Source organism: Trachypithecus francoisi, unplaced genomic scaffold (genome assembly GCF_009764315.1).
Source record: "Trachypithecus francoisi isolate TF-2019V2 unplaced genomic scaffold, Tfra_2.0 Lachesis_group21, whole genome shotgun sequence".
Lineage (NCBI taxonomy): Eukaryota > Metazoa > Chordata > Mammalia > Primates > Cercopithecidae > Trachypithecus > Trachypithecus francoisi.
In genome coordinates this window covers 27,471,124-27,488,237 of record NW_022681467.1, presented here as the reverse complement: position 1 = coordinate 27,488,237, position 17,114 = coordinate 27,471,124, and the positions used below count along the sequence as shown (strand labels likewise).

General features: G+C 51.9%; 1 protein-coding gene across 1 annotated transcript in view; it reads right to left on the bottom strand.

Annotated features, from left to right (window-relative positions):
• The window catches only part of XKR7 (XK related 7), a 36,215-nt gene that overhangs the window by 7,027 nt on the left and 12,074 nt on the right, over nt 1-17,114 (bottom strand). Inside the window, exon 2 of the mRNA XM_033186066.1 lies at nt 1,090-1,292. Within this exon, the coding sequence (XP_033041957.1) occupies nt 1,090-1,292 (203 nt within the window). The remainder of the gene's footprint in view (nt 1-1,089; nt 1,293-17,114) is intronic.

Here is a 17,114-nt window from a genome sequence, read left to right as displayed (position 1 = left end):
GGGGAAGGTCTGGGTGGCGGGGAGCTTCAAGAGCCATGATGAGGCGTGGTGAGGGTGCACGGGACTGGGTACTTCTGCAAAGTGGGAGCATAAAGGGAGACGAAGATGGGGGTTTGGCCTCCATCTAGGACTCTGGTATGGGGCTGTTAGGGTTCAGAGGTCTTGGTGGGAGGGTGGGAAATGAGGGTCCAGGACGCTGGGAGTGGAAGAGGAGGTGAAGAGGAGGTCATGATTAGGGTATGGAGCAGAAAGGAGGGACCATTAGAAGTCGTGGGCCACCAGTAGGAGGCCGGGCATGGAGAGGACTATCTAGAGCTGAGTTGAGCAGAACTGAGGGGCAGGGGCGGGGAGACCCAAGGTGGGAAGCGTTGTGATTGGGATCCAGTATCTGGGCAAGGGATCCCCAGGGTCCTGAGGGGTGGTGATAGTCTTTTGGGACACTGAGGATGGATTGGGCAGGGACTGGGTGGGGAGAGCATGGAGTGCTTCAGGGAGACAGGGGGATGCGGTTTTTCTCTGATATTGAGGGGCTTGGCCTGGTCTGTCATTATGGAAGGGGCAAGGTGGGAAATTAACAGGGCCTTAGGGAGGAGGAGGGGATGAATGCCAGGACTAGGCCTGGGAGGACCCCCCCCTCCCGGGGACCCCAGTGAAGTAGGCTCTCCGGAAACTGATGGTGATTGGCCAGGTCTATGAGGCAGGGGGTCCCCAGGAGATGCAGGCCGGGATCAGGTTAGGGAACGAAGTGGGCAGGGGATTCCCCAGAGGGTCTAGGTGTTTGGATGGGAGATGGGGTTTGGTTGGCTCTGGCAACGGGGAAGGGAGGAGGGCGGGAGAGCCCAGGGGGCTTGATGGGTGTCGGCCAGGTCCCTCCTCACTCTGAGTGTAAGTGGGCCATCGAAGGGGATGCGGCGGTCTCGAGAGACCCGGAGGGTGGTGAGGATGGAAGGGGCAGGCCTCCGTAAACCCTGACTGAGTGAGCCCTGGGCTGGGGTGGGGAAGCGCACAGGGCATCCCCAGGGAGCCTGAAGCAGGGAGAAAGGCCCGGTGGGGCGGTCCCAGGCGCGGAGGGTGAAGGGGCGGGCTCACCCGGCAGCAGGTCGGGCGCACCACCGCGGTGCACCAGCAGGCTGAGCTGCAGCACTAGCTGCGGCGCGCTGCGCAGGAAGGTCTCCAGCAGGCGCAGCATGCTCACGTCGGCGCTCTCGAACAGCATCCGCCAGTAGAAGTGGCGCCGCAGCCGCTCCCCGCGCCAGCGGCTCTGCAGCCCCAGATACAGGGCGCGCAGGTACCTGCGGGAAGGACGCGGCGCTCAGGCTCCCGCGCGCTCGTTCCTCTCGCTCTGTCCCACCCGCCCCGAGCCGCCCACAGGCGAAGGGGGCAAGTCACTCTCTATGCTGAGCCTGTTTCCTCAGCTGTGAAATGGGCATTTCGAAAGGATCACCTTATGAGGCTGCCGTTGAAGAGTACTGAATGAACTCATGAGCTTAGAGAAAGGACTGGTACTAAGTAAAGCCTTTAATACAACAGCAGCATCGCCATTGTTCCTATTACGGGTTGGGGCGTGCTTTCTTTGCAGGGTTACTGACACCTTGGAGTGCACTGAGTTTACAATAGCCCTGTTACCCGTCCCTTATTTTGTTTTATTTTAGAGATGGGGTCTCATTCTGTCACCCAGGCTGGAGTGCAGTGGTGCGATCTTAGCTCACAGCAACTTCAAACTCCTGGGCTCAAGGAATCTTCCCGACTCAGCCTCCTAAGTAGCTGGGACTGCAGGCATATACCACTACACCAGGCTTATTTTTAAATGTTTTTTCTGGCTATGTTGCCCAGGCTGGTCTTGAACTCCTGGCCTCGCCTCAAGCGATTATCCTGCTTTGGCCTTTCATGGTGCTGGGATTACAAGCATGAGCCACCGCACACGGCCCAATCCCCATTTTGTAGGTGAGCAAACTGAGACCCAGAGAGGTATGTCATTTATCCAAGGTCACACAGCTAGGACACAGTAAAACCAGGACTCAAACCCAGTCATTCTGGCCTCAGGGCCGGCACTCTAACCATTAGGCAACACTGCCTCTGACTGTAAACCATAAAAAGTTTTGCTCACATAGGTTCCTTCCAGGAACAGTCCCTACCGCCTGGTGCCAGCCCCAGTTCTGTTGCCACCAGCAGCTCCCTGGCCTGTTCCCTTCTCAGTGCCCAGTTGAGGTGAGATCCTCACCACTCAGTGCCCAGCTCTCACCTCAGGGTGCAAGGAAGGTGCTCACAGCCACTTTTCCTTGGCATCTGAAACTGTTGCTTCCTCTCATGCCACTTCTCCCAACAAACTCTACGGCTCTTCATGGCCGCTTTGCACAGGTCACAGAGCCAGAGCTCACAATGTTCTCCCTCCTTGCTGAGGAATTGTACCTACTGTTTCCTCTCCCTAAAACACCCTGCCCTATCCCCTAACCCTATCCCGGCCCCAACCCGGGATGACTCTTGTTTTTTTCCCCAGGCTCAGCTTTTGAACACAATTTTGTCCATAAAACTTCGGCTGACCACCTTCCACCTAGGGTAAAGGTCTCTCCCAGGCTTCCGTCTAATCTACTAGCACTTGTCACAGTGCGTTGTAACTGCCTGGTTATGTGCGCATCACCCCCATGCTGAGTACCTGGAGAATGACTAGGCTGGCTTGCTAACTGCTGCATCCTCAATTCTTAGCACATAGTAGGTGCTTAATCTATGTGGGCTGAATGAATGAAAGTGTGCACGGCTGCAAGCTTGTTGAACTGAATGGAACTCTAGTAACCCTATAGGGGTATAGAAGGGACTCTGAAGTCCTGAAATCAACCCTGACTTGGCTTCTAATTTACGTGTGATCTTGAGCAAGACCCTCTCTGAGCCCTAGTTAATCCCTCCCAAAGTGGCGGTGAGGATCAAATGAATGAAAAGAAACTTCGCATATTATGAAGTGCACAGTGCCCATGTAAGGTGAGAGGGGACCTATCCACACAGATCTCTGGATCTGATTTCCCCTCTGCCCTGGTTCCTTGCCCAGAAGCTCCACTCCTGCAGCTACAGACCCTGCCACCTTCCCAGCAACCCCCACCCCTGCCAGCTCCCCAAACTCTCTGATTCACGGGGCAGGCACACCCTTTGCTGCAAACCAGAGGACTCTTCCAAAAGTGGCTTTCACAGGAAACTGGGGGTGGTGTGTGCGTGTGTGTATGTGTGGAGGGGTAACCCTTACACAGATTCTGTGACCTGCTGCCTGGATCTGAAACTGGGGAGCCAGGGATTTGGGGTCTATTCCCAGGGTGAAGTGCTGGCACTTCCAGGATGTTGTTTGGGAACCAGGGGACTCACTCTATTCACAGCCCAAAGGAGGAAGTCAGAGTGCTCCCTGGATGTGGGACCAGCTGATACCAAGTTTCCTCAAATGAGTATACTGGTCTCACCAGCTGTGTGGCCCTCTCTAGGCCTCAGTTTCTCCATCTGCCAATGAAAGGGATGAGTTTGATGACTCTGGAGATCCTTTCAGAGTGAATATTCTGGGACTCTCTCTGCAAAATGTGGCCAGGAACATCCCATTTAGGACCCTCCTCCCCATTCCTGGGTCATCCTGGCATCAGTCTATGACGTAAACACACTGTCAACATAACAAATGACCGGATTGGCAGCCAGGATGGGGAAGGGGGCTGTTCCCTCAGAAGCTGACTCTGGAAATGCAGAGCCCCCTCTGACCAACTCTCCTGTGCCATGCTGGAATTCCTTCAGCCATTTCCAGCCTGGTGCATCTATACTCACATGCTCCCCAGGACACGGACCTCAGCCTGGTGCATCTATACCCACTGCTGACACGCTCCCCAGGACACGGACCTCAGCCTGGTGCATCTATACCCACTGCTGACACGCTCCCCAGGACAGGGACCTCAGCCTGGAGCATCTATACCCACTGCTGACACGCTCCCCAGGACACGGACCTCAGCCTGGTGCATCTATACCCACTGCTGACACGCTCCCCAGGACAGGGACCTCAGCCTGGAGCATCTATACCCACTGTTCACACACTCCCCAGGACAGGGACCTCAGCCTGGAGCATCTATACCCACTGCTGACACACTCCCCAGGACAGGGACCTCAGCCTGGCGCATCTATACCCACTGTTCACACGCTCCCCAGGACAGGGACCTCAGCCTGGCGCATCTATACCCACTGTTCACACGCTCCCCAGGACAGGGACCTCAGCCTGGAGCATCTATACCCACTGCTGACATGCTCCCCAGGACAGAGACCTCAACTTGGAGCATCTATACCCACTGCTGACATGCTCCCCAGGACAAGGACCTCAGCCTGGAGCATCTATACCCACTCTGACACACTCCCCAGGACAGAGACCTCAGCCTGGTGCATCTATACCCACTGTTCACACGCTCCCCAGGACAGAGACCTCAGCCTGAAGCATCTATACCCACTGCTGACACACTCCCCAGGACAAGGACCTCAGCCTGGTGCATCTATACCCACTACTGACACGCTCCCCAGGACAGAGACCTCAGCCTGGAGCATCTATACCCACTGCTGACATGCTCCCCAGGACAGAGACCTCAACTTGGAGCATCTATACCCACTGCTGACATGCTCCCCAGGACAAGGACCTCAGCCTGGAGCATCTATACCCACTGTTCACACGCTCCCCAGGACAGAGACCTCAGCCTGAAGCATCTATACCCACTGCTGACACACTCCCCAGGACAGAGACCTCAGCCTGGTGCATCTATACCCACTGCTGACACGCTCCCCAGGACAGGGACCTCAGTCTGGTGCATCTATACCCACTACTGACACGCTCCCCAGGACAACGACCTCAGCTTCTGAGCAGCTCCAGGGCTGGATTGTGTTTCTTCTGATAAGCAGAAATTTGTCTCCCTGTATCTTCCATTTTCTGGACTCCTGCTTACCCCACACATAAGGATCCCTGCAGCCAGAATGATTCATTCATGTAGCAGGTGGATTTTGACCACCTGCTCTGTGCCAGGCTGTGTGCCCTTATGTATCTCCCAGTCCCATGGAAGAGAGACAAGATAGGAGGTGAAATAATGCTACAAGATGCCTTGAAGGGAAGAAACATTTGATCTCAGTTTTTTTGTTTGTTTTTGTTCTGTTTTGTTTTGTTTTCAGACAGTTTCGCTCTTGTTGCCCAGGCTAGAGTGCAGTGGCGCGATCTCGGCTCACCACAATCTCCGCTTCTGGGGTTCAAGTGATTCTCCTGCCTCAGCCTCCCGAGTAGCTGGGATTACAGGCATGCGCCACCATGCCTGGCTACTTTTGTATTTTTAGTAGAGACAGGGTTTCTCCATGTTGGTCAGGCTTGTCTCAAACTCCCGACCTTAGGTGATCCGCCTGCCTTGGCCTCCCAAAGCGCTGGGATTACAGGCGTGAGCCACCGTGCCCGGCCTGATCTCAGTTTTAAAGCATGGGTTGGCATTTGAAGGCACACAAGACAGGGAAGGTCATTCCAGGTGGAAGAATCAGCTGAAGCAAAGGCTCAGAGGCCTGAAAGAATTTGGCCTTTTAGGGGAATGGCCAGAGGTTTGCTGGGCCTGGACAGGGGGTTTTAATGGGCAGGGGCATAAGGAGACTAGAATTGTGAAGGGCATCAAATTCTGGGCTGAAGAGTTCAGATTTTATTCTCTATCTGAATGCCATCCCAGAATCAGGGGTGATGAGCTTGGCTCAGTGGCTTAGAAAGCTTGCTGTGGAGGCTGGCTTGGAGGAAAGCCAGGAGAGGATGGGTTTTGGTCCAGGTCTGAAATTACAGGGCTGAGCTAAGGCAGGGGATAGAGGAGGGGCAGAGAGAGATCTGGAGATGACCAGAGGTGGGGGCTGGGGGAGAAACCAAGATGGCCCCTAGAACTTCTGAGGGCCTAGAACACAGGCGGTCTTTTCTAGCCTCCATCCCCCCACCACCACATTCCCTTCCCCTTCCTGTGGCTCTGGCTTTGACTAGGAAGGAGAGACCAGCTGGTCCAATGTGAAGGGGCCTGGGGAGTTGGGGGAAGGTGACACCCTGGAAGTTTCTCTCAGGCTGGAAGACCATCTGTTTCCAGGCCCGGGTCAGCATGAGAGAGGCCCTGGCCCCCAGCCAGCATCCATCACTACCTGACGGGCCGTCTGCCCACCTCCCTGCCCACTCCTGCCCCTTCCTCTGCCAGCTCCCAGCTAACCACAGACAAAGGGCTCACACAGCCCAGGGCCACCGTGGGCAGGTGCAGGGATGGAGGAAGAGAAGAGAGGAAGCCTCTGAGTCCCAGGAATGTGGGGTCAATGGGGAGTGTGGAAAGACCACACTGTGGTGTGGGGATAAAAGGCCTGGGTTCTGCCTTGCTGTGCCCCTTTTGGCAACAGGACCAAAACCGTGGCTGTTCCCTCCAGCCAGCACAAAAAGCTCTCTGCCAAGGGCCTGTGAGATTTTCATGGGCCTAGGAAAATGTTTGAAGCCTGAAAAAAAATTGGCTCCAAAACACAGAGAAAAACTACAGAATCAAAATTAATAAATGTTTAATTAAACGTCTGCAAAACAGAACATGATGTCAGCCAGTCAACTACAATTTGGCTTTTATCTGGTCATATATAATTTACATGGGATGTTTGATGTAGCTGCATTTTAATATGCTTGATGGATGTGGTGCCCACAAAGGTCTTAAAACAGTCCTACCCAGGACATGCAACCTCATTTCCCTGGCCCTCAGTTTCCCTTCTCTAAAATGGGAATGGCACTTGCCATTCTGCCTATACATAGCCACTGGGGTAAGGATGAGGGAGGAAAGGTAGCAATAGCTGGCATGTGGGTTGGATTCCCATCTCTGTCCCAGACCCACTGTGTGACCTTGGGTAGTCTCTCCGCTTCTCTGAGCTTTATTTTCCTCCTTATTGTGAGCATTAAATGAGTGACGGGGCAGGGTGCAGTGGCTCATGCCTGTAATCCCAGCACTTTGGGAGGCTGAGGTGGGTGGATCTCTTGAACCAGGGAGTTCGAGACCAGTCTGGGCAACACAGTGAGTCACTGTCTACACACACACACACACAACACACACACACACACATGCAGTGAATTTAAATAGTTTATAAACTGTAAAGGGTGTCCATAGAGGGAGCAGCATACACTGGGCAGGGGCCTCTGGAAGCAACCTCTCTTGAAACCTCCTCCAGGAAGTCCACCCTATCCCACATCCTGCTCTATGTGAAATGAAGTTGAAAGAAGCTGATCTTCACCCAAGAGAACACCCCACCTCAGGGAAGGGAATCCAGATTGGGGGTGGTGTACATCTGATCTTCTCCAAAATTATCCCCAGGCTAGGTGTGGTGGCTCATGCCTGGAATCCCAACATTTTGGGAGGCCGAGGTGGGAGGACCACTTGAGCCCAGGAGTTCAAGACCAGCCTGGGCATCGCAGAGAAACCCTATCTCTACACAAAATTTAAAAATGGGCCGGTGTGGTGGCGTGTGCCTGTAGTCCCAGCTACTTAGGAGGCTGAGGCAGGAGGATTGTTTGAGTCCAGGAGTTCGAGGCTGCAGTCAGCCATGACTGCACCATTGCACTCCAGCCTGAGTGACAGAGCAAGACCCTGTCGCTAAAAAACAACAAAATCCCCAGTCTGTCCATGTCTCCTCTGCTACCACCTGTGCAGGCCACAGTCATCTTGCCTGGGTGACCACGTCAGCCTTCCATGTGGGCTGCCCGAATCCACTCCTGCCTCCCTACAGTCCATTCTCCACATGGCAACCAGTGGGATATTTTTAAAACCTGTCAGATCATGTCATTCCCCTTCACAAAGCCTTCCAAGGGCCTCCCATCACACTTGGAATAAAACCCACGCTTCTCCCCTCGGCGTGCAGGCCCTAAACCATCTGGCCCTGCCTGTTTCTCTCACCTCATCTCGAACCACTGTCCCACTTGTTCCTGACACTCCAGATGCGCTGGGGGGATCCTAAAACTCAGCCAGACTCATCCCTGGCTCAGGACATCTGCACTTGCTCTGCCTGGAACACCCCTTTCCCAGATCCTCCCGTGGCTGGCTCCTCATCACTTCACACCTTCGGAGAGAGGCCTCCCAGGCCACCCTTGCCTACTCACTCTAGTCTACCACACCTCCTTCTGTTATTTGCTTCTTAACCTACACTATGAAATCACCGTTTCTTTATTTATTTTCCATTCTCCCACTGTGAATCCACAACGGCAGGGACATCCCTCCTGACCTTACAGGGCTCTGGGGTTTCTCTCCTTGAAGTTGCCAAGAGCCAGGACACCTCACGGGCTCCTCCCGCCCTCGCTGACTCATGCTTGTCCTTCTTCTAGCAGGAAGCACTCCCTGATGCCCCTCCAGCCCAGTTAGGCCTTGCTTTCTCTAACAGCTCTCAGGCTTGAACTGTGTGACGCCTGAAGTGAGCCAGACACTGCAGTTCGTGCTGTTAACCTAACAGGCAACTTCTGCTGTCCCCATTTTATAGATGAGGAAACAGAGGCCCTCAGTCTGTTTGGAATTTAATTTACTGACCCCCAGTCTTGTGCTCAGAGAAGAAGCTTGTCCGGGAAGAAACTGGAAAAGCATGAGTGTATATTGCTTGGGGTGGGGGTGGGAGCAAAAAGGCGACACCTGGTGAGGAGAGTAGAAGCTAGAGTATGAAATCTCTCCTGTCAGGGATCTAAAAACCTGTCTCTTCTGAACCTCACTGCCTCCGTGAACAGGTTGCAGCATCCATAAATGAATAGGAGCTCATTCCCTTCTCCCCAGGCCCATCCTACCCTCCCCATAGCAACTTTCCAGTGTCCGCCAGTCCCCCAGAGTTTGGGGGCTGCTCTCTAATGGGCAGAAGGGGAAAAGATAAGGGGATCCCATATTCTTGAGAAGCCAGGAAGCTTCTGGCAGTGTCTGCATCACCCCATCTCTCTCCTGTTCTTTGTTCCTGAGTCACCCCAAGTCTCTGGTTCTGGGTCAGGGTTTCTGGCCTGCAACTCAGTCCATTCAGACAGTCAAACCTGGGCCCAAGCCTGTACCCATCCCTTTGACCTCAGATCCTGAGTCACTGTCTCTGTCTGTCTGTGGATCAGATCAGCCTGTCCACTGTGTCTGTCCCTTGAACGCAGGGCCAGCCTATTTATCATTCCTGCATTTCTGTCAGGAGTCTGTTAGTCAGTCAGTCTTACCCTGGAATCCTGGCTCAGTCCCTGGCTCAGTTCCGGAATCCTGGAATCCTGTCGTTTAGACTGTGGGCCACATAGTCTCTCAGATATTATGTCCTATTGGCCTGACCCTGTGATCCTGGGTAAGCCTGTCTACCTACCCTTAGAGGCCAGGAGCTTCAGTCTGCGTCCCCTGGATGCCAGACAGCTTTCTATCCTGTGAATACGAGGTCTGCTTTTCTGTCTGTGTCTTGATACTGGGTCTGCTTGGTGGTCTGTCTGTCTGTGTCTTGGATGCTGGGTCTGTTTGGTGGTCTGTCTGTCTGTCTGTGTCTTAATACTGGGTCCTCTGTCTGTCTGTGTCTTGATGCTGGGCCCACTTGGTGGTCTATCTGTCTGTGTCTTGGATGCTGGGTCTGTTTGGTGGTCTGTCTGCGTCTTAATACTGGGCCCACTTGGTGCTCTGTCTGTCTGTGTCTTAGATGCTGGATCTGTTTGGTGGTCTGTCTGTCTGTGTCTTGGATGCTGGGTCGGCTTGGTGTTCCATCTGTCTGTGTCTTGGATACTGGGTCTGCCTGGTGGTCTGTTTGTCTGTGCCTTGGATATAGGATCTGTTTGGTGGTCTGTCTGTGTCTTGGATGCTGGGTCTGTTTGGTGGTCTGTCTGTGTGTGTCTTGGATGCTGGGTCCACTTGGTGGTCTGTCTGTCTGTGTCTTGGATGCTGGGTCCACTTGGTGGTCTGTCTGTGTGTGTCTTGGATGCTGGGTCTGTTTGGTGATCTGTCTGTGTGTGTCTTGGATGCTGGGTCCGTTTGGTGGTCTATCTGTCTGTGTCTTGGATGCTGGGTCCACTTGGTGGTCTGTCTGTGTCTTTTAGTCCCTCGACTGCTTGGTTCATCTGCTGGTTTGTTGCTCAGCTCGTGGCTTGGCGTGACTGCCCGTTTTCCGGCCGTCCTCCTCTGCCTGCTCCTCCTCTCCCTGACTCTGGGTCTCTCTCTGTCTGTGTGTGTCTCTCACATCCTCAGCTCCTCCATCTGTCGGTCTCAGCGTTTCCGAGTGTGTGTTCTCGCCCCTCCCCACTCCCCCTCACAGCTCTGGGCCAAACACACAGCAGCTTCCAGCGGCTCCCCCGCTGCCTCTCCATCCAGGAACCACCCTCATGCTGGCTAGCTCCCTGGTCTCGATGCGGGCCAGGGTCTGCAGACCTACAGAGTGAACAGGGTGGGCCTGGGAGGCAGATGGGAGAGGCAGGGCTGATGGGCAGGGGCAGAACATCCCCCCAGCTGAGCCCATAGCTAGTCTGTAGGTCTGCAGGGGGACAGTGTGCAGCAGTTACTAATCAGGATAACAGCTCACATTTACTAAGTCCCAACTGGATGACAGGCTCTGCTGAGACTTTTTATACATATGAACGTGTCCATCCCTCTTAACAAATATTTGAAGTGGGGACTACCATTATCCGTATTTCACAGATGAAAAACAGACCTAGAAAGGGACCAGGACTTGTCCCAAGTCACACAGCAAATTAGTGCCAGATCTAGAACTCAGCCCTGGCTCTTCATGGCCTCCCGAGCCAGAGCAGGAATGAGGAAGGACAAGCCTCATCCCATGGGATTCCCCTGTTGCCTCGGCTGCCTATGTGGCAGGTTCCCTCGCGTGGAGGGTGTGCAGTATGGCTGCCCAGCAGGACCCTGATAGGACCCCGGTAAGACACGATGGACTTCAGGTTTCACTTGGGATTATATGGGTTTAGAGAAAACTGGGAGGGGGCAACAATAGTAACTGGAGAGTCAGGAGACCCAGGTAATTCCGGGAAAGTCCAGCTCCTTGATGGGCCTCAATCTTCCTCTATAAAATGGAAGTAACTGATTCTTGTCTACACCAAGGGGTGTTCATCAAGCCCCTCCCCACCCATCCAACTCTGATAACATTAATGCTCCACAGCTATGTCCTGAACCCAAGTTCTTCTCTCTACCCTGGTGTCACCACCCTGGGCCAAGCCACCTCATTCCAGCAGCTTCCCTGGGGTTCTCACTTCCATCCTTGCCCTCTTCAAGCCTGGTCTTCACACAACAGCAGGGGGATCTTGTAAACTCCTAGGTCAAGGCAGGACACTCTCCACTACTTTTCTTTTTTTTTTTTTTTTTGAAATGGAGTCTCGCTTTTGTCACCCAGGCTGGAATGCAGTGATGTGATCTCAGCTCACCGCAACCTCGGAGTCCGGGGTGCAGGTGATTTTCATGCCTCAGCCTCCAGAGTAGATGGGATTACAGGCATGTGCCACCATGCCTGGCTAATTTTTGTATTTTTAGTAGAGACAAGGTTTCATCATGTTGGCCAGGTTGGTCTCAAACTCTTGACCTCAAGTGATCCACTTGCCTCGGCCTCCCAAAGTGCTAGGAGTGAGCCACTGCGCCTGTCCACTCCCCACTATTTATTTATTTATTTATTTATATTTTTAATTTTTTTTGAGACAGAGTCTTGCCCTGTCACCCAGGCGGAGTGCAATGGCACGATCTCAGCTCACTGCAACCTCTGCCTCCCGGGTTCAAGTGATTCTCCCTGCCTCAGCCTCCTGAGTAGCTGGGATTACAGGTACCTGCCACCATGCCTGGCTAATTTTTGTATTTTTAGTAGAGCCAGGGTTTTGCCCTGTTGGCCAGGATGGTCTTGAACTCCTGACCTCAGGTGATTCGCCTGCCTCGGCCTCCCAAACTGCTAGGATTACAGGTGTGAGCCACTGTGCCCGGCCCCCACTACTTTTAAAATTAAATCTTCACCATGACCTTTGAGGCCCAGGAGGACACAACCTTTGTCCCTCTCGGGGACCCTCTCCTGCCACCTCCCCCTCTCCCATGCTTCAGCTCCTGCTTCCTGAACACACCAAGCTCACTCCAACCCTAGGGCTTCTGCCTAGAAAGGTCCTCCCTGACGCCTGTCAAACTCTCATTCTCCCATCTCAGCTCAGTGTCACCTCTTCAGAGATCTTTCCCAGCCATCCCCCTCACCACTGCCTGTGACCCCACAAAGCACTTCTGCAGCTCCTCTGGTCACTTTCTGTCATATTACCCTGTTTTTTTAAGTTACACATATCACAACCTGAAACCGTCTCATTTACTTGTTTACATATTTATTGCCTGTCTTTCCCCCAGTCCTGTAGGTCATGAGAGTGGGGACCATGTTTATGGTGTCCTCTGCTACAAGCCCAGTGCCTGGCACATAGTTAATGCACAGTCATTTGTTGAGTGAGTGAATGAATGAAGAGAGTGAATATACTTTATAAACTCTGCTTTGTAAACTCCTTAAGTAAAAGTGGCCAAAAACAGAGGGAAAGAACCCAGGTGAGAGAGTCAGGTAGGCCTGGGCTCAGATCCTAGCTCCATCTCTTACTATGTAGCCCCAGGCAAGTTGCCTCCCCTCTCTGGACCCATCAGCCCAATACCCATTTACAGGGTAGCTGTGAAATCAGAAAGTAGTAATGTGTGTAAAATGCCCAGCTCAGTGTTGGGCACTTGATCAATGGAAGGTTTCAAGGAACTTTTTGAATCAGAAGCCCCATCGGTAAGAAGGAAGTTTGGTTTCTGGCACAGCTGAGACCCACTCCTAGGCTGGCTTTCCCCTGGTGCTCGTTGAATCTGTCCCCAAGGGACACTGGGTGAGAAAAGCACCTTTGGGACAGGTTCACAGGGCAAGTATTCTTTGGGGTCTCTGCCTGCCCCCCAGAAAATAACTCCCACTCATCAAATACCTTTTATATGTACTTTGCTAAAATCCTCACTGCAGTCCTGTGAGGTTCATGGATATAATCCCCATTTTCCAGATGAGAAAACTTAGTGCCAGAAAAGGGAAGGTTCATTTGACATTTATTCACCAAGCACTTTTTTTTTTTTTTCCAGAGTCTCTCTGTCACCTGGGCTGGAGTGTAGTGACTCAAGCTCAGCTCACTGCAACCTCCGCCTCCTGGATTCAAGCGATTCTCTTGCCTCAGCCTCCTGAGTAGCTGGGATTACAGGTGTGCGCCACCACACCCAGCTAATTTTTATAGTTTTAGTAGAGACAGGGTTTCGCCGTATCAGTCAAGCTGGTCTCGAACTCCTGACCTTAGGTGATCCGCCCACCTCGGCCTCCCAAAGTGCTGGGATTACAGGCATGAGCCACCATGCCCAGCCCACCAGGCACTTTTGAGTACCTACTATGTACCCAAAAATCTGTGCTAAAATGGCTCATGGACACAATGGTGTGCAAGACAGACCCAACCCACCGGTGGAACTCAGTCTAATGGGGACCTGAAGATTAACTAAATCATCAGGCAAACATGTAATAACAAGCATGATCCATGGGTTCCAGACATACTCCAAACAGGGGTCCCTGCTTCAGCACTGAGGATGGCAGTGCTATTGCAGGAGGGCCAGGCCCAGCTTGGGAAGGGTGTGGCGGTCAGGGAAGGCTTTCTAGAGGAGGTGACTACTGAGCCATGATCTGAAGCCATGATCTGGGGTTACAGGCATGAGCCACTGCACCCGGCCGGTCTTTATCTTTTTTGTTGTTGTTGTTTTTGAGACAGGGTCTTGCTCTGTTACTCAAGCTGGAGTGCAGTGGCGCCATCTCAGCTCAGCACAACCCCCGCCCCCTGGGTTCAAGTGACTCTTCTGCCTCAGGGGCATCCCAAGTAGCTGGGACTTCAGGTGTGGGCAACTACACCCAGCTGAGTTTTGTATTTTTTTTGTAGAGACGGGGTTTCACCATGTTGACGTACTGTTCTCAAACTCCTGACCTCAGGTGATCACCTGCCTCTGCCTCCCAAAGTGCTAGGATTACAGGCATGAGCCACAGCACCTGGTCTTTTTTTTTTTTTTTTTTTTTTGAGACAGAGTCTCACTCTGTTGCCCAGGCTGGAGTGCAGTGATGAGAGCACAGCTCACTGTGGCCTCAACCTCCTGGGCTCAAGCAATCCTCCCACCTCAACCCCCTGAGTAGCTGGGACCATAGGCATATGCCACCATGACAGAATTTTTTTTTTAATTTTTAGTAGAGATGAGGTCTCTATGCTGCCCAGGCTGGTCTCGAACTCCTGAGCTCAGGCAATTCTCCTGCCTCAGCCTCCCAAAGTGCTGGGATTACAGGGGTGAACCACCATGCCCAGTCTGGTCTTTATCTTAAGAGTGATGGAGAGCCACAGGAAGGTTTTAAACAGAGAAGTGACAAGATTAGATACCACTTCCTCATGTTAGAGGAAGCATCCTGGTTGTGGGGAACAGATCGCAGGAGGACAAGGGTGAAAGACAGGAGACCAGTTGCCAGGTGAGAGGTAAGGATGGCCCAGACACAAGGCAATAGAGTCTAGAGCCATTAGAGAAATGACTTGCTCAAGGTCACACAGCCAGAAAGCATCAAAGTTGCATCCCAAACCAGGACTGGCCAACTCCCCCATTTCACCATGGGGCATGGATCAAGCTGAGCCAGGTCCTGAGAACCCAAATCTGGTCTATGGGTTCTCCAGGAAACACTAGGTTCCCAGCTATACAGCCTCCTCACCTGCAATGAAGCCCCAGAAGCTTTTGCCGGGGGGATTAGGGGGATGGCCCTGAGGCCCCCTCCCCATCTGCCTACCCTTTAATGTTGAATGCGCCTGCAAGAATACAAAATAGGACCTTCCTGGGGTTGTCAGCCAAATGAGTCATAAATGTCAGTAAAGAATGTGATTTTACACGTTTGGCTCCCATTTCACATGGTGCTGGGAGCTGGAGCTGGGCTGTCTCCCTCCTCCTTAGCAGCCCCCTACAGAGTCACAGCACCTCTTTTTTTTTTTTTTTTTTTTCTTCTGGGCTAAAGCCAAGCATTTCCCAACCACTAATTTTAGGCCCTAACTGAGAAGCTGAGACCCTCTCCCATCCCACTCACCCTCATCAGCTTCTAGCCAGTGTCCCTCTTTTGCACAGCAGAGGAATGGGCAGCCCTTCTCCAGCAAAGCATTTGGGGGCTAGGTTATGGCCTCTCACATCCCTCACTGTATGAGTGCAGCCAGCTCTCCTCCCCTCTCTGGACCTCAGTTTCCCCATCTGTGAAATGGGTGTAGAGCAGAGAGTAAAACCCAGGACCCCATACTCTAGCCCAAGGCCCTTTGTTCCCCCTTTCTTTCTTTGCTTGATATCCTCATGTGGAGTTGGGATGTCATAAGCCAGTGTGGGAGGGGGTTAGATTCCAGCCTCCTGATGGCATCTGAAGGTATCATGGGACCAAGGTAGGGAGAAAACATCACTTCTATTTGTCCCTAGTCTGGGTGTGAGATTCTACATGGTAGCCAGGGTCTCAAACACCAATGCTCAAAGGGGCTCAGCTGCTATCATTATAAGGGACTGGGGAACTATGTGGCCTGTCTACAGAGGCAGCCACCTGTCAGTTCCAGCCAACTGATGCCCTGGGAGAATATGAGCCCAGCATGACTGGAGTTTCAATTTTTCAAGAATAGGCGGATATTAGGATATTTATGCAAAAAGAAAAACAAGGGAAACATCTCATTTTGGAAATGTTCACAACAAATTAAAGAAATATCATATGAATTTTTAAAAAATTAGGCTGGTGTAGTGGCTTATGCCTGTGATCTCAGCACTTTGGGAGGCTGAGGTGGGAGGATCTCTTGAGCCCAAGAGTTCGAGGCTTCAGTGAGCCATGACTGTGGTACTGCACTCTTGCCTGGGTGGCAGAGTGAAACCCTGTCTCAAAAAAGAAAAAAGAAAGAAAGAAGGAAGGAAAGAAAGAAAGAAAAAAGGAAAGAAAGAGAAAAAGAAAGAGAAAGAAAGAGAAACGAAAAAAAGAAATTATAATTCCATTTTGTAGGTGTGTGATAGCAGTATTACATATTTTAACAATTTTTTTTTTTTTTTTTTTGACACAGTCTCACTCTGTCGCCCAGGCTGGAGTGCAGTGGTGTGAACTCAGCTCACTGCAACCTCCGCCTCCCGGATTCAAGCAATTTGCCTGCCTCAGCCTCCTGAGTAGCTGGGACTACAGGCATGCACCATCATGACCAGCTAATTTTTGTATTTTTAGTAGAGACGGGGTTTCACCATGTTGGCTAGGCTGGTCTTGAACTCCTGACCTCAAGTGATCTGTCCATCTCAGCCTCCCAAAGTGCTCGGATTACAGGTAATAGCCACCATGCCCAGTCATTTACTGATGTTTTTGAAGTCTATCTTTTTAGAGATGTTTGAGATGTGCTTGAAAATAACATGGAAGGGAAGGAAATGGGGTGGGACCTGCAACTACGCTCTCCAACACCTACATGTTCAACACTTGCCACATATGATTATTTAGACTTTGATTAATTAAAAGTAAATAGAGTTTAAAATTTAGTTCCTCAGTCATACTGGCCACATGCCAATTGCTCTGTAGCCATGTGTGGCCAGTGGCTACTATATTGGATAGTGCAGGTATAGGACATTTTCATGACTGCAGAAAGTTCTGTTGGATGGTGCTGCCCTAGATAAAACAAGGTTGGCCAGGAACCAATAATTGTTGAAGAGAGGTGATGGGGGATCATTATCCTATTCCCTCAACTTTTGCATGTGTTTAAACTTTTATGTAATGAAAGGTTTTAATAAAAAGTAGGAGAAGAACTGGCACAGTGGCTCACGACTGCAATCCCAGCACTTTGGGAGGCCAACGCAGGAGGATCACTTGAGCCCAGGAGTTCAAGACTAGCCTGGATGATATAGTGAAACCCTGCCTCTACAAAAATTTTGTTTTAAAATTAACTGGGCATGATGATGTGCACCTGTAGTCTTAGCTACTCAGGAGGCTGAGGCAGGAGGATCGCTTGAGCCTAGGAGGCAGAGGCTACAGTGAGCTGAGATCGTGCCACTGCACTTCAGCCTGGGCAACATAGCGTGACCATCTCAAAAAGAAAAAAAAAGTAGGAGAAAAAAATCCTTTGCAGACCAAACCAACAC